Source organism: Hoplias malabaricus, chromosome 3 (genome assembly GCF_029633855.1).
Source record: "Hoplias malabaricus isolate fHopMal1 chromosome 3, fHopMal1.hap1, whole genome shotgun sequence".
NCBI lineage: Eukaryota > Metazoa > Chordata > Actinopteri > Characiformes > Erythrinidae > Hoplias > Hoplias malabaricus.
The window spans coordinates 37,293,596-37,321,529 of NC_089802.1; the positions used below are offsets into that span (position 1 = coordinate 37,293,596).

Below are 27,934 nucleotides of genomic sequence, written 5' to 3' on the forward strand. Positions count from 1 at the left end.
CGTTTTAAGTAACTTATAGATTATAGATTTTTCTGGATTGAAATGTATTTATTCATTATTTATATATTTATATTTTTAAACACATTTTAATATCGAAGGACTTTTGTCATTGCAGATCTACCACAAGAACCCTCGGGAAATCTCCGAGGTATACAGATCTACGGTAGCCGACGCGGTGCGTGCTGATTGGCTGAGAGAGCTCGTCCGCCGGAGGCTTCGGTCTGAGCCCAGAGAGAGAGGGAGAATGGAGGCGTTCAATAAACTCAAACAATTTGACGCTTATCCCAAAACGCTGGAGGATTTTAGGATTAAAACATGCGGCGGAGCCACTGGTGCGGGTCCTGTGGGCTTTACATTTGATAAACCTGTCTTAAAATATTTCAAAATATGCGCTGTCAGCGCTCAAGTTGCCTTCGTTTTGGAGTTTTCCGTTCCACCTTAAATGGTGCAGCAGTTACATTCTGGCGCCAGAAGCTCTACAATGTAACTGCTGCACCATTTAAGGTGGAACGGAAAATTTGAAGATGTCAGAGCATACATTGCTCTTATTTGAGCATTTTAAGCCTTTACAGTATGTAGAATTACAATTTCAGTAACTATAGGCTTTACATTATTAGATTTTAATAATTATTGTGTTCTAACCACTGTAAGTATTTAATGTTTGAATAAAATAGATAGTGGACCTGTACTGACGTAAGTGATAAAAGTACTATTTTAGTAACATTACAGTACAGTGTAAATAAATATAGCTATTTATCTTAATGCCATCAGTTATGTTATTAAACGTTTTAAGGTCCTAAAATATACGGAAATACCCATTTAAAAACGAATTTACGGGTTTTCAAAGGTATGTAGAGTTATCGTGAGTTTAAACTGCTCTCTAATAGTTTAAAGAAAAATTAAGCTCCATTTTCAGCAAATGTATTTATTTCAGATTGTGTTTAAATAGGTCTGAAAATGGCAATCTGAATTATTGTAGGTGTTGAATTACTACTGTAGCTACTAGAAATACTAACAGAGGACAGATGTTTGTGGAAGTGTATCACTGATAACCTTTTAAACTACACAGTGAATAATATGCGTTTATCTCGGGGTATATTCACACATTTAAAACAATACAGTGTAGACGTTGTAATAGGTTTTATATGTTTAATCAAACGCATTCTCTTTGGTATTGTGTATAAATATATGGCCATAATAGGTTTTCTGCTTGTTTGTTTGTTATGTACATGTTCTGTTAATTCTGACCAATATATCGGTAGCTTTATAATATTGCTGATAATTTAGCAGCTGTTCTGACAGTTTAACAGTGTTTATCTCATTTAAGGTGCAGTTGGTGTTCATTGACATTCAGCAGATCATTCAGTAGATTTTACTTAAAATCCTAGAACTGATTAAATAGTTAAACTACTAGTTATTACTGCATTTCTGTAGCCTTCTAAATTCAATGTAGATATTAGCCACAAAAGTAAAAATTGATTTGATTATGTACAAATTTCCTTAAGCGATGGAAGCCCTGTTACTGAAATAAACACTATGTGAATAAATAATGATTAATTGTGTCTTATGTTGCAGTTACGATCATCAGTGGGCTGATCATGCTCATCCTGTTCTTCTCGGAGCTACAGTATTATCTCACCAAGGAGGTGTGTGTCTGTCGGGGCTGGGCGATGTGTCAGTTACATCAGTACATTGTGATATTGATGTTAAAATTAAAATATCTGTGAATAGTGATGTCACTTGTTTAATTAGCGTTGGGAATTTCAGAGTAGAATTATTGCTTTTGTGCATTCTCTCTAAGTATAGTATTATTATATCTGTAAGGGTTATTTAGCATTAATTGGGTAAACACGAGGCTAATAAAACACAGTGTAAATGACAGAAATGTGATGGAAGGTGATGTTTTAGGGACAGCTCTGTGTAACACACAGGCGGCGTTTATTGGCCGAATTATGAGACGAAAGCAACTCGAAAAAGTGCAGTGCACAGACCTTCGTTATTGTATACGGTAACTTATGGTGCTTTTCCACTGCATGCGGTCTGCTCCACTCGTCTTTACCTGATCACCTTTCCACTAGCACAGCTCCCCCGCGAAATGGAGCCGGTGACGTCTCAGACCCTTCTCTCTAATGTGGACTACGGGCTTTGGAAATCACAACAACGAGGGCGGTAGAGTCAGGCGCTGTTTACTCGGTGTGTGGTGTGTACTTGTTGGTGGTGTTTGGACTGAACATGGCTCCGCCCCCAGTTCCTCACAGAGCAGTTTTCCTTGTCTCACGTTTGTCTTTCGCTGGAGATTTTCCTCAGTCACCGACCCAAGGAGCGTCTGACCCTCTTCAGAAACCCCTCGGGGGAATGTTACGAGCTGCTGCTGAGAGTCGGATAAAAACTAATGTGAAAATTAGAGTTTGTGCTGGAGCTCTGTGTTTCGTGGTGAAAGGTCTGTCAGGCCAATCAGAGCTCTGCAGGGTTTACATGTTACACGATTTGGCCGTCGAGTCGTGTACGTTCCACACAGTGGAAAAGTGCCGCTAGATCAGTCCACTACCAGCCTGCACCCCTAAACAGCAATCACGGTTATTATTTTAAAACAGCTCTCGGATAACTGTGGATGTGGTCACTTTTCAAAGAGTACTACCACCCCCATATTTCACAGCACAGAGAACAGGGTTAGTTCAGTTTTACAGGATTAAGCTGTTTAGCGTCTTTCTTTGGTTTCTGGTGTAAAAACTGATAAAGAGCAAGCTTTCATTCTGTAAATGTGTAAACTTTCTTTCTGTTTAAATTATATTTCCTCACAGTCCAAAAAAAACATGTATCTCCCAGATTTACACACAGTGTGAAGGACAGCTGCTGTGTTGAAATGATGCAGTAACCACACACACACACATACACACACACATAGAGATACAGGGTTTTCTTTGAACAGCGACTATATACAACACTGTTAAATTTGTTTACATACGGCAACAGGAGAAAACATTTAATTACAATAAGCTCTCACTTATTTTAGTTGTGAGCAGCAGTGCTGAGAAATCAGGAGCTTATTATAAATGCTACTTATTCTTGTTAATATATAATACTTTATTAATGATAACATAAATATGATCTTCTGATACAGCGAGATATTTAGAAATTATCACAATATTTTTTTGAGTATCGCCCAGCTCTGGAGCTCAGGACTCTTTTAGTCCTTCACACTCTTTGTGTTTATTGTGAATATTCTTATTCAGGCCTGTGTTAAAAACGTTTTTGTTTGTGTTTACAGGTCCATCCGGAGCTGTTTGTGGACACATCTCGAGGAGATAAACTGAAGATAAACATTGATGTGTTGTTCCCTCACATGCCCTGCGCCTGTAAGTGAACAGCACTCTGCTCTCTTTGAAGTGCTCTGTTTGTTTCTGTCTCTGATGTCTGTTTGAAGAGACGAAGGTCATAATAAAGATGTGTTTCAGTAAATAAACAAAAGTGATGAACAACATAGCAGTTATTACACAGTTATTAATGTTCTCAGTTTTGTTGTTGGTGTAAAGTGAGACTGGGCCTCGACGTGCGCATTAACTGTTTAAAGACTTTTAAAACTCTGAATAATGAAGCAGTTCACAAACGTTTTCACTTCTGCTTTCTTCTCTTTAAATGAGACACAACAAGGATCCTCACCTCTCTGACGTTTGAGTGTTTATTATTGTTTATCTCTCAGATCTGAGTGTTTATTATTGTTTATCTCTCAGATCCGTTTGATGTTGTTTATAATTTATCTCATCTGAGTTTGATGTTGTTTGTTGTTTATCTCTCAGATCTGTTTGATGATGTTGTTTGTTGTTTATCTCTCTCAGATCTGTGTTTGATGTTTGTTGTTTATCTCTGTCAGATCTGTGTTTGATGTTGTTGTTTATCTCTCTCAGATCTGTGTTTCTGTGTTTAATGTTGTTGTTTGTTGTTTATCTCACAGATCTGTGTTTCTGTGTTTAATGTTGTTGTTTGTTGTTTATCTCTCACAGATCTGTGTTTGATGTTGTTGTTTGTTGTTTATCTCTCACAGATCTGTGTTTGATGTTGTTTGTTGTTTATCTCTCACATATCTGTGTTTGATGTTGTTATCTCTCTCAGATCTGTTTGATTTTGTTGTTTGTTGTTTATCTCTCACAGATCTGTGTTTGATGTTGTTTGTTGTTTATCTCTGTCAGATCTGTTTGATGTTGTTTGTTGTTTATCTCTGTCAGATCTGTGTTTAATGTTGTTGTTTATCTCTCTCAGATCTGTGTTTCTGTGTTTAATGTTGTTGTTTGTTGTTTATCTCACAGATCTGTGTTTCTGTGTTTAATGTTGTTGTTTGTTGTTTATCTCTCACAGATCTGTGTTTGATGTTGTTGTTTGTTGTTTATCTCTCACATATCTGTGTTTGATGTTTTTGTTTATCTCTCTCAGATCTGTTTGATGTTGTTGTTTGTTGTTTATCTAACTCAGATCTGTGTTTGATGTTGTTTTTTGCTGTTTATCTTTTTCAGATCTGTTTGATGTTGTTGTTTGTTGTTTATCTCTCTCAGATCTGTATTTGATGTTGTTGTTTGCTGTTTCAGATCTGAGTATTGATGCAATGGATGTGGCTGGAGAGCAGCAGCTGGACGTGGAGCATAATCTGTTCAAAAAGAGACTGGACAAAGATGGAAAGCCGGTCACCAGCGATGCAGAGAAGCACGGTCCGTATTAACCCTGACCTTATTATACAAACATTATACAGAACCAAGGATGAGTGATGTTTAAAACAACTTCCAGCAGTTTGAGATATCAGTGAACCTCGGGTCAGGGTTCCAGCTTAGGCCAGGTTCACACTACATGACCTTATTCCTGAATTTGCTGTCAATATCTGTGTTTGGAGATCGCTGACAAAACCCTCAGGTTGGAGGCAAATCTGCATATGTTCGGCAGTGGCTCACTCGTTATTTGTGAACAACGAGATCTGAAAGCTCACAATGTAATCACAGATTCCTGAAAAATACCCAGGTATCCAGCAGGTTTGATCTGGACCTTTCTTAGTGATTTCCACCAACGAGGAACCGGAACAGTTTCAGTTCCTGAACTAAATTTGGATCCATTCTGCACATTTCCACTGACCAGAAAAGTTCCCGACTGGAACCAAAGAAGAGTAGGTTCCTCAGGTCGAACCATGACATGGTCCGTGGGTGTGTGGAGGGTCAGTTTAGGACAGAGCTCAGAGCCTGACACACAGCGTTATCCCCCAGTGGAGGTACACGCTTCGTTTGTGTGTGTTTCTGGGGCTGTGTTTGGAGCGACAGCGTTGTAGTTGGTCAGAGCCTCGCTGGTTACGTTTCTCCGCTGTTCACAACCTCAGCAGGACATCTCTGAACTCATCAGCATTTACACAGTGTTATATTTCACTCTGATCTGACTCCACGGTGAACACAGAATAAGCAATGACCCTGTCATGGCTCTGACAGTTTATCTGTGACTCTGGAGCTGTATTCAGACACAGCATCGCCCCCTCTGACGATGTGTACCCCGTTCCCATCTAAACGTGTAGAAACACGGGCCGCTTCACTGGAAAGAACCAAGGTTCCAAGAATGAAGAATGGAACGGGGTTCTTTTGGTAGAAAGGCGCTATCGCCCATGGTCCTGGAGGGACATAGTTTCACAGTGTAAACATCTGTAACTTAAACAACAGTAAAGCCTCTTGAACTGTAATATAGTTTCTATCAGTAACATACCCACACAAATGCAGGCAGCTACATTTTTGTTTACCTCTAAATTCCGCTACAAATCTGACAATCCCTGCTGCCTGCACATCCTTATCCATTTTTTCATCCAGGTGCTAGTAGGTGTCGTTTTTTAACATGTGTTTTCTCTGCTAATCAGCCAAAAAAAGTTCTGCTTGTTTCTGGTGTTTTCAGACAAATAACGTCTGTCTTGAGTGTGGCATTGTGTATTTTTAGAGCCCAGACGAGACAGTGGTGAAGGATGGTGTGACCCCGTGTCGCTGATCAGTCTCATAGTGTCCAAGACAAAACACAGAAAGACTCTCAATAATTAGAAAACAAATTAGTGTAGTGTGAACAAACCGTTAAACTGTGGCCACAGAGACATAAACTGACCATAATGTTTTATATATTTTGTTAGATAAAAAATATCATATTTTCCCATAAGTAGTTTCACCCCGGTCGTGGCTGCAATATAAGATTTATTTGCATATATTTTTTTAATTAAGTGTGGCATTACTGCAAAAGCATTATGTTTTAAGTCAAAGTACCAAGTAGTGCACTGCAAACCTCCCTTGTTAGGCTCCCTTTTTAGGCTTGATCATCCAATCCCTTTTCCTCTAAAGAGACATAATAAAAGTCCTGCTGTGCCTGTGTTTGTGTTGTGTACAGATCTGGGTAAAGAGGAGGGAGAGATATTTGACCCCAGTAAACTGGACCCTGACCGCTGTGAGAGCTGCTACGGAGCAGAGACTGAGGACCTGAAGTGAGTCTGTCTCTGAGGCCAACACTGGAGCCTCAGGGGCATTTACAATCTGCTCTCAGTGTGTGTTAATGTAGATTTAAATGTAGATGTTAATGTAGATTCATGTACAGTAATACCTCGCTACTTCGCGGTTCATCTTTCACGGATTCGCTACTTCGCAGGTTTTTTCAAGGGGCTCATGGCCGCTATATCGCCTAAAATATAATTTTCTTATGTTTTGTAAATTGAAAGTCTTTCATTATTATTTACATGTATTAGACTAGGTCTGTAGGTGACAAAATATATCATTTACAAGTATTTCTTACGTACAGTAAATGTATTGCTAATGTCCACATCCGAGTGAAATTTACTGACGCTAAATCACAGCTTAGGAATGACTCTATTAAAGAAACTGGTAGTATATCACATGTAGTTCCAGCTGATAAACATTATAGAATGACTGTTTAATGCAAAGGGTGGGTTGTTAACAGCAAAGGGAGGGTTTTAAAAGTCCAAATCCTTGTTAAATACATAAAACAATATCTTTCCTCTACTTCGCGGAAATTTCGGGATCACTGTAAATGTAGATGTTAATGTAAACATATATGTAGAAGTTAATGTAGATGTGAGTAAATGTTAATGTAAACGTAGATGTAAATGTTAAGGTAAACATATATGTAGAAGTTAATGTAGATGTGAGTAAATGTAGATGTAAATGTTAATGTAGATGCTAATGTAAATGTTAATATAAACGTAGATGTAGATGTAAATGTAAACATAGACATAAATGTAGATGTAAATGTTAATGTAAATGTAGATGTAAATGTTAATGTAAACATGGATTTAAACGTTAATGTAGATGTAAATGTTAATGTAAATGTTAATGTTGAAGTGCCCTGTTTCCTCCCACAGTCCAATATCACAAACTGGTAGAAGGACTGTTTATTCATGGAATGCTGCAGTAGGACAAACTGCAGTAGGAAGGCCGCGAGAGTGAACGCTGGCGCGTGTAGCTGCCGCTGCTCTCCGGTTATTTATTTATTTATTTATTTTCCTGCTGTCTCCTATCTCTACTTTTTCGCCATGTGGATTAATGTCTTGTCTGTAAGGTTTGTCTTCGCTTGGGCTGTATTGTCCACAGTAATTCATCCATCTGCAACCTTACACCAGTATTCAGCTGCTGAACTTCTCAAGCTGCGGTTCCACCTGCCCCTTGTGCCGCCAGTACTTCACATCCACCCGGACATCGCCCGGCCTCCTCGACGCAGATACATCCACCGCGGATCCCGACGGAACTTCCACATTGACAACTCCTTGGCCATAAGTACCATCTGGTCTAAATCTCGTCGCCCTTGGAGAAACCCTGACAGGAAAGTGGACCGTGCTGTCTTAGTCAGGATAGCTAGGTCGGCTAACACCATTGAATCCACGGACCATTGTGAAGCTAACGTCGGGCCTCTCAACACTCGGTTCCTCACGGGTAAAAGTCTTCTCCTCCGGGACATCCTCCTCGATCGTAAGTTCGACATTCTCTGTCTTACTGAGACGTGGCAACAACCAGGGGACTTTTCCCAGCTGAATGAGCTAACGCCGGCTGGGTTTGTTTACATCTCTCAGCTGCGTGTTACTGGTCGAGGAGGAGGTATCGCGATACTTTACCATGAGCAGTTGAAAGCCACCACACTCATTTTACCTGTTTACATCACATTTGAAGTAGTAGCCATACAGCTGCATGGTCCAAAACCAACTGTTCTGGCTACTATCTATCGTCCTCCCAAGCCTAATAAGGATTTCATAAATGACTTTTCAGCATTTCTCACTTTCCTCTGTTCACATTTTTCCAATATTATTCTGCTTGGTGATTTCAACATACATATGGACAATGTAAACCACACTACTACTAAGGATTTTACATCTTGCCTGGACAGTTTCGGATTACAACAGCATGTCAACTTCCCAACTCACTCTAAAGGACATACCTTGGACCTGGTCTGCTGTTCTGGTGTAACTCCACACAACTGTACTGCCAACGAACTCCCTGTCTCTGATCATTCTGTTATTTCTTTCAAAATCAATATGGCTTTATCTAAAAATAGACCACCACGTACCATTACATATCGTAATATCAAAAATGTTAATCTAACCTCACTTTTATCAGGTATTGACAGTCTTCCAAATCCGAGTAATTCAGCCACTACTGATGATTTGGTTCAACTGTATAACACTGGACTTCACTCTCTACTGGACTCTCTACTCGCTCCTTTAAAAACCCGGACTGTATTTTTCACCCATTCCGCTCCTTGGTTCACAACTTACCTACGTCAGCTCAAAGCTACTGGACGCCAGCTGGAGCGCCTCTTCAAGAAAACTGGACTCACAATCCATAAGGATCTGTATCATAACCATCTCCTTCTATACAAAGACAACCTTCGCACAGCAAAATCCCAGTACTTCTCCCAACTAATTAGAGCTGGTGATGGAAACACACGGGCCCTGTTTTCTTTGGTCACCTCCACTCTCCGCCCACCAGACTCTTTACCTTCTCATTTCTACTCTGCCGACCATTGCAACTTACTAATGTCATTCTTCAATACCAAAATAGATCTGATACACCAACAATTGCTTCCTGACACTCTCTGTACATTATTTTCTCCAGTTCCAGCCCCTCATATTCACCCATTTACTACATTTCAACTTCCAACTATCTCCAATATCTCTGATCTCATCCATAAATCTAAACCTTCCACTTCTCAACTTGACCCTCTCCCAACACCCCTGGTTAAAACATGTTTATCTTCACTATTGCCTCTGATAACTGCCATTATTCACTCCTCCCTCACTTCTGGATCTGTCCCTTCGTCTTTAAAGTCTGCTGCAGTCACCCCTATTCTTAAGAAACCCGGTCTAGATCCTAACAACTTCAATAACCTTCGTCCCATCTCTAACCTACCTTTTCTTTCAAAAATCCTAGAGAAGACAGTTGCCTCTCAGATTCATTCCCATCTCTCTAATAACCACCTCTATGAACAGTTTCAATCTGGGTTTCGTCCTCATCACAGTACAGAAACAGCTCAAAATAACAAATGACCTTCTGACTGCAGCAGACTCGGGTGTTTTATCTATACTCATTCTTCTTGACCTGAGTGCAGCATTTGACACCATCTCCCATTCTATCCTCCTCCATAGACTATCAGCCATCGGTTTTTCCAACACACCACTGGACTGGTTCACCTCATATCTTTCTGACCGCACTCAGTTTATTCAGTTAAAGACATTCACATCCCAGCCATCTCCTCTCACTTCCGGTGTTCCTCAAGGCTCTGTCCTTGGTCCAATTCTCTTCATAATCTATCTTCTCCCCCTTGGTCATATCTTCCGTAAACACAACATCCTGTTTCATTGCTATGCTGACGACACCCAGCTCTAACTTTCTAGCAAACCCACTTCCTCTCTCCCTCCCACCTCCCTATGCAATTGCTTAGAGGAAGTCAAGTCTTGGTTCTCCTCCAATTTTCTGAAACTCAACAGTGATAAAACAGAGGTTCTCCTCATCGGTTCAAAATCCACTCTTGCAAAAGTAAACAGTTTCTCCATCCCCATTGACAACACTTTTGTTTCCCCCTCCCCTCAGGTAAGGAGTCTGGGTGTCGTCCTTGATAGCACTCTGTCTTTCCAAACCCATATAAATAACATCACTCGCTCTGCATACTTCCATCTTCGTCATATCAACCGCCTCCGTCCTTCCCTCACTCCTGACAATACTGCCATCCTGGTCCACTCCCTGGTCACATCCCGTCTGGACTATTGCAATTCTCTTTTATCTGGTCTCCCCTTCAAGACCCTTCATAAGTTACAATTGGTTCAGAATGCTGCAGCCCGTATTATCTCTAGAAGTCCATCCATTGATCACATCACCCCTGTTCTTCAACAGCTCCACTGGCTCCCTGTTAAATCTCGCATTGACTTTAAACTCATATTGCTTACTTTTAAGGCCATCCATCACCTTGCCCCACCATACCTCACAGAGCTCCTCCACATAAACAGACCCTGCCAGACTCTTAGATCCTCCTCATCCATCAGTCTCACTGTCCCTCCAGCCCGTCTGACCACCATGGGGTCTAGAGCTTTTAGCCGCACCGCCCCCCGTCTTTGGAATTCCCTCCCACCGGACATTCGTAATATTGACTGCCTGGACATTTTTAAATCACGCCTCAAGACCCACCTGTTCAGGACAGCATACAGGTTCAGGTCTTTAGCCTAGTCCTTTGATTTTTGATTTTATGTATCTCTTTAATTAGCCAGTTTAGCTAACCAGCTTTGTTTATATACCTGTTGTTTTGCTTTGATTTTATTATGTACGGTGACCTTGAGAGTCTTGAAAGGCGCCAAAAATAAAATGTATTATTATTATTATTATTATTATTATTATTATGCTAATGTAAATGTAGATGTTAATGTAAATGTTAATATAAACATAGATGTAGAAGTTAATGTAGATGTAAACGTAGACGTAAATGTAGATGTAAACATAAATGTTAATGTAAATGTAGATGTAAATGTAGATGTAGAATAAGAGTTCTCAGTGAATGCTGCAGGTTCTCTGTTTTGAAAGTGAAATTTTAGCAGTGTTTGAAAATGTAGAAAACCATCAGGAACAGACCCAGCAGGTTGCACCTGATTCAGGGCCCAGAGCGGAGCTGGAATCCAGACTAAGGGGAGCGCAGAGGCTCAGGAATGTTACATTTAACACCAGGCTTTTCCTTGTGATGGTTAAAGACTCACAACACACATGGGATCAATCCCATTTCTCCCCCTTGCCCCTAAATCTTACCCCTCCCCCTCCATGTCCCCTAGGGGTAGGGGGGGTCTCAGTTCTTGCTGGGAGAGAGGGGTGGGGTGAAGTGTGAGGGCGACATGGCTCTTCAAACTGAGATGTTTCAGAGTCATGCTCCAAACAGAGGGTTATGACGCCTTGTGAATCAGTGTCGAGACGCTGTGCAGCGCCCAAAGAAACCCACAGGGGTCAGTGTTTCCTCTTTTAAACTCTGATCTCCACCAGTGTATTACCTGAGTTTAATCTAGTTTCAATGGATTATGGCCTTTACTTCAGAACGAGCAGAAAACAGCATGAGGAGCAGCTGAGGTCTCAGTAGGTAGCTGTAAATTTACAGTTCCACCTTAAATGGTGAAGCAATTACACTCTGGTGCCTGAGGCTACAGCAGCATTTAAGTTGGAGCTGTAAGTGTGAACAGAACTCTGCAGAATGAGAATCTGAGCTGAGCTCCATATCACAGAAGAGTGAGGAGAGGGGGGTAATCTCTGATTGTGGAACTTTTCTGAAGGAGAATGAGGCTCTAAATGTAACTAAAGTCCAACAGCTCCTCTGATATCACTGCAGACTTGTGCAGAGCTGCTACAGAGCGGCCCTAGTCGCCTGGGAATGAAGCGCTGCTCTGTTTTATTTGTGTTCTGATGATGTACCAGGGTGTTGAAGGGTCGTCTCGTGTCGTAGGGGGAGAGTTAACCACTGCACCCTGTAACTCAGCCCCAAGGGACGAGAGGACACTCAGAAACAAGGGGGAGGATTGGGATTGTGATTGGGCTCAGGTGTGCTGTGACCCTCAGGTGATATCTGAGTGAGGTTTGTGTGTGTTGGTAGATGCTGTAACACCTGTGATGATGTCAGAGAGGCGTACAGACGAAGAGGGTGGGCTTTTAAAACCCCGGACACCATTGAGCAGTGTAAGAGAGAGGGGTTCAGTCAGAAGATGCAGGAGCAGAAGAACGAGGGTTGCCAGGTCTATGGATTCCTGGAGGTTAATAAGGTAATCAACAAACACATCTGTCCAAAGCATTATAGTCACCTCAGTAACCTCTCTGTCTCTCCCCACACTGTCCCCTTAGTGTCCACTCTCTCAGCTACACTGTCTACTCCGGTCACTCTGTAGACCATCTGTTGCTATGCATACTTTATTACCCCCCCTTCCCCCCTGTTCCTCAGTGCTCAGGAGCAGGTGTGATGTGGTGGTGGATCATTCTCAGTGCTGCAGTGACACTGACGTGGTGGTGGTGTGTTAGTGTGTGTTGTGCTGGTGTAGAGTGGATCAGACACAGCAGTGCTGCTGGAGTTTTTTAAACCCCTCAGTGTCTGGACTGAGAACAGTCCACCGACCAAAAACATCCAGCCGACAGCGTCCTGTGTCACTCATGAAGGACTAGAGGACGACCGACACACACTGTGCAGCGACAGATGAGCTACTGACTCTGACTTTACATCTACAAGGTGGACCAACAAGGGAGGAGTGTCTCACAGAGTGGACACGGGGTTAAAACCTTTTTGGATCATTTGTGTTGTGTGTAAATGACCTGGTGTTTCTCTCTGTGTCTGTGCTGTAGGTGGCAGGTAATTTCCACTTTGCTCCTGGGAAGAGTTTCCAGCAGAGTCACGTTCACGGTGAGAACTACCACTTTCACTGGAATTTCACTAGTAACTGGGATTTACTTACTGGGATTTTTTAATTTATTTGGAATGTCACATATATTTGATTGGGATTTTAGTGGAATATCACTGGGATTTTAATGGGATTTTAATGAGATTTCACTGGGATTTTAATGGGATTTCACTGGGATTTTAATAGGATTTCACTGAGATTTTAATGGGATGTCACTCTGCTGTAACAGAAGCCTCTGGTCTGTGGCTGCCGTTTTTAGAAAAGAGCAATCATTAGTGCAACAGTCAGTCATTTTCTCCACTGGTTCTCCTCCATGTACTGAATCAGTCATTACACTGACCCCCAGTGGCCTGGACGTGTCAGAGATACTGTAGTGAACCTGTGTTAACCCATGTGTGTGACCCTCTGTGTGGAGTGTAACCAGAGCAGTGCGGTCACTCTCCTGTGAGCTGCACTTTATAGAAAGCAAAGCAGTGAAACAATAAATAATCACATTATTGAACATGGTTTTCTGGAAAATGACTGATCTGCATTACGGTGTGATATATCGTTCCTGTATCGTTATCACGTTAGGGTCACACCGCGGAGCATGCGCTGAGTGCTGCGCTGAAACCGACCAGACAGCAGTCAGTGTGCAGAGCAGGGTCAGGCCTGTCTAGTTGTGTGTGTGTGTGAGAGTTTGTCCAGACCAGAGTGTGTTTCTCTCTCTGAATGTGGCACTGCTGTTATTTCTGTGAATTGAAGGATAGTAGGTTTTATAATCCGGGTTTGACTGTTTCTCTCTGGTGTGTTTCCCTTCCGTCGCTTTCTCATCTTCCACTTTCTGCTCTTCCACTCTTTCTTTCCTGCTGTAGGTAAAAAAATTACAAATAAACACAAGGTATAATCACTGTAACAGTACAGTCACTGAGGCTGGGGGACACTAACAGGTCCTATTGTGGTACCAAAGGGAAATTCCACCCATTTTTTCACAGTTCCCCCGTAATCCCACACAGTGCTCCGAGTCCTGATGGTTCTCCAGAATCAGAACTCTCTCCATCACTGGATTTATAACTTGTATCTAAAATAGAGGATTACGAAAAGTTTTGAAATGGGTGGAATTCCCTTCAACTTACTTTAATTTAATTTAATAAATAGAGGGTCACAAGAGGATTAAGTGTGGTCAGCTCTAAACAAAACTAAAATATAAATGTGTGAATTTATAATTTTGGATTTCTGAATTTATACTGAATTTATAATTTTGGATTTCCAGACTGAGGAACAATGACCTAGAGCAGTGTTCTTGGTTCTCAAACATATACATTATATACATTAGAGCATGATACAGGATTGAAGGGGCATAACAAACCTGGTAATAACCTTTGCTTAAAATATCAAGTTCTCCAGTAGTTGTTGTTAAACTTGATCTAATTATTTTTATTTTTATGATAAATAATCAGGGCGGCACGGTGGCTTCGGTGGGTTCGATTCCCGCTCCGGGTGACTGTCTGTGAGGAGTTGGTGTGTTCTCCCCGTGTCCGCGTGGGTTTCCTCCGGGTGCTCCGGTTTCCTCCCACAGTCCAAAAAACACACGTTGCAGGTGGATTGGCGACTCGAAAGTGTCCGTAGGTGTGAGTGTGTGAGTGAATGTGTGTGTGTCTGTGTTGCCCTGTGAAGGACTGTCGTCCCCTCCAGGGTGTATTCCCGCCTTGCGCCCGATGATTCCAGGTAGGCTCTGGACGCCCCGCAACCCTAAATTGGATAAGCGGTTACAGATAATGGATGGATGGATGGTTACAGATAATGGATGGATGGATGGATGGTTACAGATAATGGATGGATGGATAAATAATCAACCCAGTTGTTGTCAGTATTGTCTAATATAATCAGGCGTCAGAAAATCGGCGTCAGAAAACCGTAACTGTAGATCAGCCTCCTCCACTGACTCTTCATCACGTCATGACATTGCCGTTACACTGACACCTAGTGGTTCTGGATGTACCAGAGATTCAGTAACAGACCTGATCTTCACCTCACGGGAGCTGCACTTAATAGAAAATGTGTATAAACTATAAATCTTTCATAAAAGTAATATTTCTACTAATTTCTGCTAAAAAAAAAACACTTACTGCTGCTTCAGCCGTGTGGGGAAGTGTGTTTATAATTGAAAAAAGGTGCTAATTGTACTTTTTTTTTTCTTCAGTTATTTTCATTGAGAGCGAATGGGCCTCATTCATGAAACGCGAGCAGAACAAATTTGTGCGTAAATAGTTTGTAAATCACTTTTTTCGTAAATATCCTGATTCATCAAAACCACCGTCTTCCTAATGCACCCTCTTCCTGATTCATTCAGAGTAACTTCCAGTATATAAAGGGCGATTGCTTGTTAAATACGTAACTCGTGTGAATCATTGCTGTTTAAAAGGGTTCAGTGTCTGTAACACACCTGTGTAAAGGGCTGATGCTGCGCTGCTGGATTTAACAGAGCGCTCTGCACAGGTTTACTGTTTATTAGCTCAGTGATGTCTCTCTGGTCAGTTCACTATCGAGATCCGTTCTTCTGCGGTTGATACAATCACAGTGTCTGAGTTTTGTGCGTTTACTCTGCAGCTCCGATGTTTTATAATTTGCTGCAAACAAAACAAAGACATTTAAAGGAACTCTTGCAAATCAAGAACAAATCCACAATTGTTTATCCCTCTGAGAGACTACAGAGAGAGTCAAATTGGCCAAAACACCTAGAAGGAGTTCATATCAAGAATAAAATGCCTTTATCTTCCATGCAGCGTCCCCGCTTTTAGCAGAAGTATGCTGTGAATGTACAGCAGCGTGCAAATGCCTTAGGCTTCTAAAGTTACCATTAAAACATCATTATCATTTAAACTAATGTATCTTCTAAATAAGAGTGGGGATTATATACACTATTATATAATTAATTCATTCATTATCTGTGACCCTTATCCAGTCCAGGGCGGCGGTGTGTCCGGAGCCTGCCCAGAATCACTGGGCACAAGGCAGAACACACCCTGGAGGGGGCACCAGTCCTTCACAGGGTGACACACAGTCACACATTCACACCTAGGGACACTTTTGCGTCACCAATCCACCTACCAACATGTGTTTTTGGACTGTGGGAGGAAACTGGAGCACCCGGAGGAAACCCACGCGGACACAGAGGACACACCACACTCCTCACAGACAGTCACCCGGAGGAAACCCACGCAGACACAGGGGGAACACACCACACTCCTCATGGCCAGTCACCTGGAGGAAACCCACGCATACACAGGGAAAACACACCACACTCCTCATAGACAGTCACCCGGAGGAAACCCACACAGACACAGAGAACACACCACACTCCTCACAGACAGTCACCCGGAGGAAACCCACGCAGACACAGGGAAAACACACCACACTCCTCACAGACAGTCACCCGGAGGAAACCCACGCAGACACAGGGAAAACACACCACACTCCTCACAGTCACCCGGAGGAAACCCACGCAGACACAGGGAGAACACACCACACTCCTCACAGACACTCACCTGGAGGAAACCCACGCAGACACAGGGAGAACACACCACACTCCTCACAGACAGTCACCCGGAGGAAACCCACGCAGACACAGGGAAAACACACCACACTCCTCACAGACACTCACCTGGAGGAAACCCACGCAGACACAGGGAGAACACACCACACTCCTCACAGACAGTCACCCGGAGCGGAACCCACAACCTCCAGGACCCTGGAGCTGTGACAGAGACACTACCTGCTGCTCCACTGTGAGACACATTATATGAACTTATAAATACAAAATCCGATATTCTTTTCTAAATATCTGTGTTGTGAGCGAGTGTGAGGAAAAAACAAGTTGGATCCACTTGATTTGGATGGATTTGTTAAATGAACAGCACACTTCATTTAACATAAAAACACACTTGATATAACTATATTATATTATAACTAATAATAAAACTGCACTGCCACAAGGAGAGATGTTAAAGGTTAAACACATTCACACACACAATATCACAGATTTTAATAATATTATTTGTGTTTTACTTTTATTTGATCAAATAATCTCTTACTGCTCAGATAATAGGTTCTTACCTCAGCTTTTAGACGTAATAATCCACTTAATGCCTATATCATTCCCCACAAGTGAGTAAATAATACACGTATAATGAATCTAAAAGGTGCTAATGCACTTCAATAAAATATCTCTCAGAACATTTGTTTTCTTTTGGTTTTCTGTGGACATTTTTAAGGCTTTTTGCTGCAACTCCTCAGTGTGAAGCGCTTCTTTGTAAGATGATCATTTAAAATTAACAAGCACCTCCTCCCAATTTGCCAACATTAACATACACACGTTCCACTGGAAAATCTGGTGTTTACCCAGCGTTCATGAATCTGGCCGAATGTCTGGAACGTAATGTATCGTAAATGATGTGCAGTTTGCTCCTGTTTTTTATGAAGGTTTCGTGAATGAGGCCCAGTGTGTGCAGTTTAAAAGTGCATTTGCTGTTTTTACTACAGAAAAAAGAGATGACGAGCCCCTGTGCAGCTGATCACAGACACATTTTAAAATTCGGCCAGTTAAATAATACAGAATTTCTTTTATTTATGATTGCATTAACTTTATTTAGAAGCAGGGATGTCCTCTTGGACGTATTTAAAACCTTTATTTAAAATAAAAGCCCTCTGGTGACTCTTTTCTCTTCTTTCTGCAGTGCATGCTGTGGAAAGTAAGTCAATCTTCTAATCCTTTAATAACCTTGTATTGTTGTTAATTTCATTATTGAATACTGAGGTTTTATTAATGCAGAAGTTTGAATTTACCTTGTTATTTTTTTATGGATCCACTATATCCTCTAAATGATTTTATTACACATTTGATCATAATCTTTGATGATTTCTCAGAGGTTCTGCTTCATGTAGCCAGTTTCCCTCCTCTTTATATTCTATTCTGTGCTTTTTATTTCCAAACCCTATGGCTTTGTAGACCCTTCACTCCATGACTTTCACAAACAAACTCATTAATCCTCTCACTTCTTCCTCCCCCAGTTCACGATCTGCAGAGCTTTGGCCTGGACAATGTAAGTTGGTTTATTTGCGAGTGTGTAATTTGCACTGTTAGCCTGTGTAAAAGCTGTAGTGCTGTATTTAATGAGTGTAATCTGTGAGATTAAATAATCCTTCTTTCTCGTAGATAAACATGACCCACATGATTAAACACCTCTCGTTCGGGAGGGATTATCCTGGCATCGTGAACCCTCTGGACGACACCAACGTCGCAGCGCCACAAGGTAAGACACAGGACAGTGCCACCTATAGTTACCAACCCACGGCCCGTATCAGTAGTTGAGTGTGAGCTCATTATATGGCCATGACACTCCCTACTGCAAAGGTCTTTGGTCATCAGGTGCGAAGTGGGAGTTATGAGCACGTCACGTTAAGAGCTTTGTTGTTGGAGCAGTCTGCGTGCTTTGTATAAAACAATAAATAGCATTGTTCAGTACAGAGATCAAAGCAGCGATTATTTTACAATAACAACCACTAACAGCAGCTGCACCGTTAAAAAAAAAAAAAACAACAAAAAACTCTGTAATATCCCGAACTGATCCTTTCTTCTTCACCATGTTAAAAGGTTGAAGGTCAGAATTTCCCACTAGAAATGATGAGAAGTTGGGAACTTGTGATGTTCCACTGCATGTGATCGACTCAACGCGCTTTTAGCTGGTCTCTCTTCCACTAGCAGTTCCCCAGCAAAATGGAGCCATTGATGTTGCAAAACCCCATCTCTAACAGGAAAGCAGATTTGAAAACCACAACAACGCAGGCGGTAAAGTCAGGCGCTGTTTGCTTGTTGTGTATTACCATGTTGTTGCCCCCAGTTGTCACAGAGTAGTTTTCCTTGTCGCTGGAGATTTTCTTCAGCCACCGACCCAAGGAGTGTCTGACCCTCTTCAGAATAACACCTTCACAATGCAAAGAACCCTTTAATCAGGCAAAAGGATGTTGAAATGTTCAGGGTTCTGTGTAGAACCGCTTTCTTTACTAAAGAACCATCATTTATAAAAGTGTAAGACACATTTTCAAGCTGTTTTCTGATTGGTCAGTAGAGGGTTTATGTTCTGACGTGATGCTGGTAGCGGAGACATACTGTGACAGTGTAATAAATGTTAGAAGAAGGGTGACACTGATCTTTCCTCCACTCACTGCATTAGTTTCTCCTGTTTTGGTCGGTTTAACCCTGTGTTGACTCAAACAGGACGTCTTTTATACTGGGATTTAAAAATGATAGGGTGGGTGTTTAGTTTACATGCTCTCTGATTGGACAGAGAATTTTGGACCCAATCATTTAAGGAGAAATGACTGTTCCCCTGTCGCTCTCTAGTGGGAAAAGGGTGTGAGCTCCTCAGGGTCAAATCTGTCTTCACAGAGACATTCAGCATCAAAACTCTTTAAATGTTTTTATAAAGATGATGAAATCACAGAATATTCATAAAAATACAAGAATAGAACCCCATCTGTAGCTGGATTACTTCTGTTCAGGACCCCAAAGAGTAAAATAGCTTTCACTAAACATATTAACATCTCATTTATTCCAAGTGTCATTAAAATATACGTGAATTAAGAAAGTATTAGGGGCTTTTCTCGAGATCCACAGCAGGTTCTAGAGCAGGTTCCAGGTTCTTTTTCAGTTTTTATTGACACAGCTTTTGGAAAGGTGGCATTGTGATAAACTGATAACCCTAGAGTCCCAAACAAAGTGAAGAGTGCAGAGTTTTCCGTTTCAGCAGCGGATCCCCATCCCGATGGCCATAAACGTCCCAAACGTCCCGCCGCTTTGCATCATGGTCTTCCCAACGCCCCCCATCAGCTCTCGGCCCCGCATCCCAATCCTGATCAGAGGAAGACACAGTAGATTTTAACAAACCGCTCAGAGGAATTCTCATAAAGATTAAAAACATTATCTGTAAATGTACACCAGCTAAAGGAGCAACAACCACTTTTATCCCCAAAATGCTATACTCAGTTAACTGCCCCCTAAAGGACACCCGGGAGTAGCTCACTCTCAGCATTTTCATTAGGAACTGCACTTTTCTAATTGTCTCTGTATTTTTTCTGTGAAGCAAACATCAAACTGCTCTGTTGCCCCTTAATGCACCACTTTATCGTCACAGAGTGGGTCACCCACCTGGAGGTGGCCAGATTTAAAACAGGGCTTAATAGGGAAAATCTCTACAATCCAGGCCACTAGGTGTCAGTATAATAACTGTTTCATACCAAAATATCACGAGAGAAATGAATGAGTGCTGTGTGAAATAAACAATTGGAAAAACCTTTGAAACACATTCGCTGGTATTTCACTAAAACGACTAAACGTCCGAGGGGTAAAAGCAGAGTATCTTGGACAGAAGAAAAGTTGCAGCATACTTTATTACATTTTACCTTAACATTTAAAGGCATCCAGACTTTTACTCATGACTAAGGGTCATGAACTTACGAGTCGTCACACTGACACCTAGTGGTTCCAGAGAAGCCTGAGATTCTGTACTATTTCTAAACTTGAACACACCTGTATGGGTGACCCACTCTGTGGAGCATATTCTGGTTTCTTTAGGGACAATAGATGCTTATGCTTAATCATCTGAGAGCTGCAATTAAGAAAATGTAAATGTAATATTTTTTAAAAATCCCTTTAATTATTCCCTTAGTGGAGATAAAGAAGTTCTAGAAAGAGCTCAGAGGCTGGAAAAGTTATGGAGCAGTGGAGCTGGATGGGTCATATATAGAGTGTTGTATCGTCCTCAATGAAGTCTGGTTCTCTAGTCTTTACCCAGACAGCTCTGGAGCCACAGTGTGATACACTGAGACTGTAGCAGACAGAGGTCTGCATCCACATGTGTATCATATCTCACTCTGATCTGACCACGCTGTAAACAGTGGATAAACCGTGACTCTGTCCTGAATCTGTGCGTATATCTCTCGCTCTGGAGCTGAATTCTTGGTTCCCATAAAAACTGGTGAAACATAGGCCACACCACAGTACTAAGAATCCTGAACAGAACTGGTTCAGGTCCTAGAGCATACCTCACAGATATAAAAGATTAAAAGCTAAGCCTCTCTGGAAAAGAGCATCTTTGGAACACTGTATGTAAACCTGAAGAGATTTTCCGCACCGGAGGCAGGAGAAGGTTCCGAACATGGCTCCGGCTGCCATTCCGACCGCGAACCCCATCATAAAACCCATCTTCACTCTGTCGAAACAGTTGGGCTGACTCTGTCCGTACGGACCCACTGCCACCGGCATCTGGAGGGAAGAGGAAACAGAGCAGAGCATATTATTATTACTACATCAAGCACATTATCATCTCCCTGCTCCCTACATAGTGCACTTAATCTCCATTTGGGATTAAGTCCTACACTAGTCAAAGTTTAGAGCTGTGGCTCCCTACTCACTATACCCTACATTACACACTATAACCAAACCAGCCACAAGATTAAAACCCCTGCCAGGTCAAGACAAGGTAATCAACCATATTCACCTGTCATTATTCATAATCTTGTGGCTGACTGGGGTATTTCATCACTACAGTCACTACTATCAATGCGTTTTTAATATTAAAACTTTTCCTTTTATTTAAACACTGATTTAAAGTGAAACTTAAGATAAATATATTTATAGTATAGTTTAATAGGATTTATCTCCAATATGTGCAATTTTTCTTCATTAAACTTTGGTTTTAGAGGTTTCTGCAGTAAAGAAGTTGTTTTCAGGCACAATAGGTAGAAATGTTAAGGAATAGCATAATTTAGACAAATGTTTAAGTCATAACTATATTTATAATATAAAGGTTTTTAAGACGTGGTAAAGGTATACAACCTTTTATTTAGCATCTTAAATGGTTAAAAAGGCATTACGAGGTACTTAATTAGATTAAAACGTTCAGAAAAGCTGAATAAACATTCAGATATCTTCGAATTTTCCGTTCCACCTTAAATGGTGCAGCAGTATGATGGCGCTACAGACGGCCTAATGTAAGCTGCTGCACCATTAAGGTGGAAAGGAAAATTCCTACAAGACCTAAGTTTCAACTACGTCGTTTACAACATGTTTTAAATAGAATTTAAAAGGTACTTAAGAGCTCTGTTTCTCTGGTTTAGCTCGAGGCTAATTCCGTTAGCCTGTGCTTTAAATCTGGCCCTGAACACAACACCGTCATCTTAACGTGAAATGCGTTAGAACCGCTTATAAAACCCCGATTATTCGCAGTTATTCCACATGTACATACCTTTTGAACCCAGAGGAGGCGTGTAATGAGGAGAAACGGCTAAATGTTGCTCAGAAATGTGTGTTTTATTCACTAACGCTGGAGTAACGACTCCTCACCGAGACGCCATTCGTTTAAAGGAGAAGGTCGAGGGGAGAAACAAGTGGCAATAGCGCCCTCTGCGGCGACTCCCACTAACTGCAGGTCCGGGCAATTAAGTACAATCACTCAAGCTCATTTTAATTATTTAAATACTTTCTCTTGCTTTAATTACTCTACTTGTACCATAGGATGTTTTTGGTTCTTCACACTCTTACAACAGGGTTTGCTCTGAAAGGCATTGCTCGTTTTTTTTCTTCTAACACTGTTCTGATTCATTCTTTTTATTCTATTGTCTTTCAGCCTCAATGATGTACCAGTACTTTGTGAAAATAGTACCAACTATTTACGTCAAAGGAGATGGAGAAGTAAGTGATGTTAGAAATAAGTGCACAGTGGGTTTTATTTTTAAAGCCTCTGGGAGCCATTTTTTTGTATAATTCTAAACTTTATTTTAAACAAAAAAACACAAAACAGAAATATGATAAATCTCTCCTCAAAAATGACCAGTACTGCTCTCCTCTCGATGCAGAATGGGCAGTCCTAAAAGTGGGTAATGATTATGTCACTATTACCCTGACCAATCACAAGGCTACCATAGCCACGTCTCCTCTCTTTGTTGAAGAGCCTGGTGAGCTAAAGCTTAGGAACCATTAGAGAGCGAGTAAGCTGTCCAGCTATTCACCAACCTATGGGGAGAGAGTGAAAACCATAAACAGAGCAAACACAAAACAGTACAGAACGAGCCTTAATGGGTTAAGTCTGAGTTCAGCAGAGATAGCAGCAACACTCTGTCGTTGTGTTTAACAGTGTATCAGCATAGATAGCTGCCGCACTGGGCCGGGGCACAGAGCAGAGTGACGGCAGGGAGGGTAGACCCACTTGGTCAGCAGTACAGCGGCCGCACTGGGCCAGTTTGAAGACACTAGAACAGCGGTTCTCAAACCTTTTTAATATTTAATAAAACGTATATGGTAAGTGCCACTGCGTTGCGTGTTCCATGAAACCATGTTTTATATAGGTCTCGTTAAATTTTGGGATTGTGGATTTTTTTTGCGCTAGGCTCTTCTTCAAGCTACTTTCAGCTGATGGACCAGGCACTTGTGTTTCCACAAACCTGTCCATTTTGCTGGATATCGCCAGAAACTTGCAGACTTGCCCATGGCTTCTAGCAATGTGGCGCTGTTCTAAGGACATTGGTCATTTTTGAGAGGAGATTGATCTGATTTCTGTTTTGTGTTTTTTATTTAAACTTGAACATTTCACATAAAACCCAAGTTTAGAATTAAACCTAAAAACACACAATTTCAAAATTCCCAGGTGCTTCAAATGCAGTGAAAACAGATCTGTGTGATCAGAGCTCTGTGCTGAGTTTGACAAACGCAATGAAAAATAAGCTACTGAAAATAACATCAGGAAATTATTCCTGTCTGTGATAATAATAACCTTAATAACAATCATCATCTTCACACACATTCAGATTCTTCGTAGTTGTTATTGTTAAATTGTTGTATATTAATACTTTTTATTATTATAAAATTGCATTATATTGCATTATTTGTTTCTTGTTTGAAGTGATTAATATTAGTAATTGTTGGTATTTTTTGGAATTATATTACTTTATATGAACATTATTATTATTAAATTGAAAATTAGGTTCTTTAAACATCATAAAATGTTTGTTTTAAATAATAATAATTGTTATTGAACTGCTCCATATGAAAGTTTTTATTCTTATTTTTTATTTGTTTAAAATTGAATTATATTTATTCTTATTGTTGAAGTGTTTTATATAAATTATTATTATTATTATTTTTCTGAGGTGGTGAAGACAAACCAGTTCTCTGTGACCAGGCATGAGAAAGTGGCGAACGGTCTGATCGGAGACCAGGGTCTACCCGGGGTGTTTGTTCTGTACGAACTGTCTCCGATGATGGTCCGATTCACTGAGAAACAGAGGTGGGCTTCAGAGTTAACCACTCGTACGCTAACAGACCACATCAGAGACTGCACACAAGCTAGAATACATTTTATTATCTTTAATAAACAGTATCAGACACATCTAGGAACACCACAGCAACCACCAGGGACACCATAGCAACCACCTGGAATGCTAAAGTATCTACCCAGCAGCACAAAGGCAACTAATTAAATATTTTCCACCTAGCAACACCCTAGCTATCACCTGGGATACCATAGCAACTGCTTAGCAGCACCCTAGCAACCACGCAGCGACAACTTGGGAACCACCACTTACAAAGAAATAGGACCCTCCTGAAACACTATAACTCCTAACAAGCTCCCTAGCAACCACCGGGGACACTGAAGTCACCCCCTATGCAAACTCCAAGTTCAGTTTTGGAGTGTGTGTTTTCTAACGAGAGAATAGTGAGTGTGTGTTAACTCTAAACTCTGTTCCTTTGTTGTATCAGGTCCTTCACTCACTTCCTGACAGGAGTGTGTGCGATTGTAGGCGGAGTTTTCACAGGTGAGTTTTACCCGTTAGTCACCCATAATCCCCCTGGTGTCAGTGAGGGATCAGTGCTGAAGGGGATGGGGCAGAACTTTACTGTTTAAAAAACATGGGTTTACATCTCATCCACGTTCCAATCTTATAATAATAATAATAATAATAATAATAATAATAATACATAGAATAATGATCATTAATAATTACATTTACATTTACAGCATTTAGCAGTTGCTCTTATCCACAGCGACGCACAGGCGCTCAGTGTTCAGACAGAGTGTGTATCCCTCGCTGGTACAAGGTTTCAGTCTAAACTCCCTCTGAACTCAGACAAGGCCAGAACCAGGGCCAGTGCTGACATCGAGAAACAACTAAACACAGTGGAAGTGCAATACACAGCGTCTACTCAGTGCTCAAACCTAGAGAGAAAGGAGTTAGGTGCAGTGTAAGTGCAATAACAGTGTGTTACAGCGTGCACTTAAGAGTAGTGCTCTCCTGCGTGGGTCACAGTGAGGTGGTCAGTCAGTGTGTGAAGACCGTGAGAGAGTCCCCTGTTGGAAGCCAGTGGAAGTTAGTGCCACCGTCGGGGCGCCAGGATGGAGAAGAGTCTGGACCCTAGTCCTCCGTGTAATAATGTATTTTAAATATCCAAGCTTTTCTAAATAGTGCAGAAAAGAGTATTATTCAGAGTAATTTTTGGAGCGTTTTTATTGGTCATTCATCGTGAGATTTACATAATGCAGAAACTACACACACACACACACACACACACACACCAGGGTTCTCACCAGACAGTGACGATATGTTACAAAAACAATAATTGAGAAATCATCCAAAAATAATTAAATACAAACATATAATATTTCATTTTTAAAAAATACATATGTAAATGTCACATTATGAAATTACAAAAAATATAAAAGTCAGCTACTGAGATTAATTTAGTTTTGAAAATATTGAATATTTTTTATATTTATTAGCTATAAATCAAGTGTCTCTCTCTGTTTCTCTCTTTGTCTGTTTCTCTCTCTCTTTCTCTCCCCCTCCTCTCTCACTCTGTCTCTCTCTCCCCTTCTCTCTATCTCGTTCTCTCTCTCTGTCGCTCTGTCTTTCTCTCTCTCTGTCGCTCTGTCTTTCTCTCTCTCTCTCTCTCTCTCTCTCCCCCCTCTCTCTCTAGTTGCCGGACTCGTTGACTCTTTGATATACCACTCTGCGAGAGCGATCCAGAAGAAGATTGAGTTGGGGAAGGCGTCCTAGCGACTGTCTGTCTCTGATGTGGACATTTACGGTGCGTCCCCCATCTCCGGGAACAGACTCTGTTTAAAGGGAAGATCCTCGCTGGACGAACTGGACCTCACTGCCAGCCTCAGTTCCTGCAGAGGTGGATAGTAACTGAATGGCACTGACGCAGACCATGCTCCTTCCACCGAGGACAGCGAGACAGGGACACTGCCCTCAGCCCTGAGCTCATTAGACTTTATAACTCGCCCGGCATGAGCACCTTTAAAGGTGCAGTCTGTCACTTTCACCCCCACCAGTAAAGCACTGCATTTACCAACGTGTTCCTCTCTTATTTTTACATAGTACTCTGTCGTCCTTTTCTGAGCCAGCTGATGTTCTGAGCAGAGTCCAGAGTAGAACAGAACAGAGCAGGTCCCCCACATGGGGGTGCTTTACACTACATGGAACCTGCTCTACTGGTTCTCTACTGGACTCTACTGGTTTCTTTACTTTTACTGGGTTCTTTAATTTGTTCCTTCCTTGTTGCAGCGTCCAGCTCTCGCTGGATTCTTTCATCGACCACCGATCCAAGGAGCGTTTGAACCTCTTGAAAAGACCACGGCGTAATTTTACGAGCTGCCGTCGTGAGTCGGATAAAAACAAACGTGATCTCTGCTGCAGCTGGAGATTTTACAGATGGAGAGTTGGTGCTGGTCGTCTGCGTTGCGTGGTGTAGAGTGGCGACTCTCTCTGCACAATCAGCGCTCTGCAAGGTTTACACGCTACGGTTTAGTCCCTACTCGACTCGCTCTGAACCTAGGCCACTAAGTGTCAGTGTAACAGTGGGTTCCTAAGTTCCATTTGTTCCAGAAACTGTACAAAGACATATTCAGAACTGTTTATAAGCAGCTGCACAGCCTCATGCCAGGTGTTATAAAGGGTTATAAAGTGATGTGTGTTGTTATAACACCTTTATTAATGTGTGTGTATAAAGCATTGTGGGCTCAGGGTTCATAGGGAGTGTCTCTGCCGCCTCTGCAGTCCTGTCCTCAGGATTCTCCAGGAACATTTTTGTTCTGTCAGTGCACAACAAACCAGTCCTCGCTGTCAGAACAGAACCTCGTATCTCTACTTTCTCCCCGCTGCACTGTCACTCCCATCCGACCAGTAGAACGGTGACTTCGGAAATACCTTCCTCAGGAGATACGAGGTTTCATCCCTACAGCGACGTTATCAAGAGCCGGTTCTAGATCCTCTGAGCGTAGAACCTTGACGTGCACTGAAGCAGGGTCCTAAAGGACAGGACTGACCCAGGTGTTCTCTTTCAGTCTTCGTTCCTCCTGGTTTGGTTTAAAACATCCTACACTATCACTGCACAGTGGAGCAGCTGCACATGAGCCTAAGGTCATCACGCCCAGTGCCAAGAGTCTGCCAGAGGAGTGTAAAGACCCCCAGCACACAGAGCAGTGGAACTATGTTCTCTACAGTGCTTCAGATCCAGAACCAATGGTCCAGTGTCCATTCCAAATGAAATAAGTCCAGTGTGTGGCGCCCTCTGCAGGGGACAGTGGGGAAACAGCACAGACATTGAAGCCAGGGCAGATATCAGGGATCTTTTACAAAGCAGGATTTCTCAGTTTAACTGGATAGCTTAAACCCAAAGTCCAGATTGTCCAATAGGAACAGAGCATCCTCGTCACGTGCTTGGGATTAACCTATCTGGCTAATGGAGAAACACTGCTTCGTAAAACGCCCCTCCTGGTGATCCTGTGTAATCGCACCTTCTCTAACTCTAAATTCAGGGGTGGGTTTGTGTACAAGAGTGTGTGTGTGTGTGTGTGAGAGAGAGAGAGAGAGAGAGAGTGTTCTGGGGTGTGGTGTGTGTGTGAGTGTTCTGGGGTGTGGCGTGTGTGTGTGTGTGAGCGAGAGAATTCTGGGGTGTGGTGTGTGTGTTCTGGGGTGTGGCGC

General features: G+C 41.8%; 2 protein-coding genes across 3 annotated transcripts; one reads left to right on the forward strand and one right to left on the reverse strand.

Moving 5' to 3' along the window:
* The first annotated feature begins 200 nt into the window (after nt 1-200).
* On the forward strand, nt 201-27,934 carry ergic3 (ERGIC and golgi 3). Of its 2 annotated transcripts, XM_066664406.1 has the most exons (14): nt 201-332; nt 1,576-1,646; nt 3,269-3,356; nt 4,581-4,700; nt 6,388-6,481; nt 12,121-12,286; nt 12,858-12,915; nt 17,629-17,643; nt 17,963-17,994; nt 18,108-18,204; nt 22,579-22,643; nt 24,098-24,234; nt 24,708-24,763; nt 25,923-27,934. In XM_066664406.1, the coding sequence occupies exons 1-14, from the start codon at nt 245-247 to the stop codon at nt 26,000-26,002; spliced, it is 1,167 nt and encodes a 388-aa protein (XP_066520503.1). In that variant the 5' UTR covers nt 201-244; the 3' UTR covers nt 26,003-27,934. The 2 variants fall into 2 exon arrangements, with proteins under 2 accessions (XP_066520503.1, XP_066520505.1); XM_066664408.1 differs by lacking the exon at nt 17,629-17,643.
* romo1 (reactive oxygen species modulator 1) lies at nt 19,023-22,356 on the reverse strand. The gene is made up of 3 exons (XM_066664409.1): nt 22,198-22,356; nt 21,085-21,215; nt 19,023-19,803 (listed from the first exon to the last, which is right to left on the reverse strand). Exons 2-3 carry the CDS (start codon nt 21,213-21,215, stop codon nt 19,695-19,697), a joined length of 240 nt encoding a protein of 79 aa, XP_066520506.1. The 5' UTR covers nt 22,198-22,356; the 3' UTR covers nt 19,023-19,694.

Coding starts and splice junctions, on each gene's coding strand:
- ergic3 (XM_066664406.1), top strand. CDS start 245: ATGGAGGCGTTCAATAAACTCAAACAATTTGACGCTTATCCCAAAACG. Junction 1,647..3,268: donor AGTATTATCTCACCAAGGAG/GTGTGTGTCTGT, acceptor TTGTGTTTACAG/GTCCATCCGGAGCTGTTTGT. Junction 24,235..24,707: donor CGATTCACTGAGAAACAGAG/GTGGGCTTCAGA, acceptor TTGTTGTATCAG/GTCCTTCACTCACTTCCTGA.
- romo1 (XM_066664409.1), bottom strand. CDS start 21,215: ATGCCGGTGGCAGTGGGTCCGTACGGACAGAGTCAGCCCAACTGTTTC. Junction 19,804..21,084: donor GGAACCTTCTCCTGCCTCCG/GTGCGGAAAATC, acceptor TCCTCTGATCAG/GATTGGGATGCGGGGCCGAG.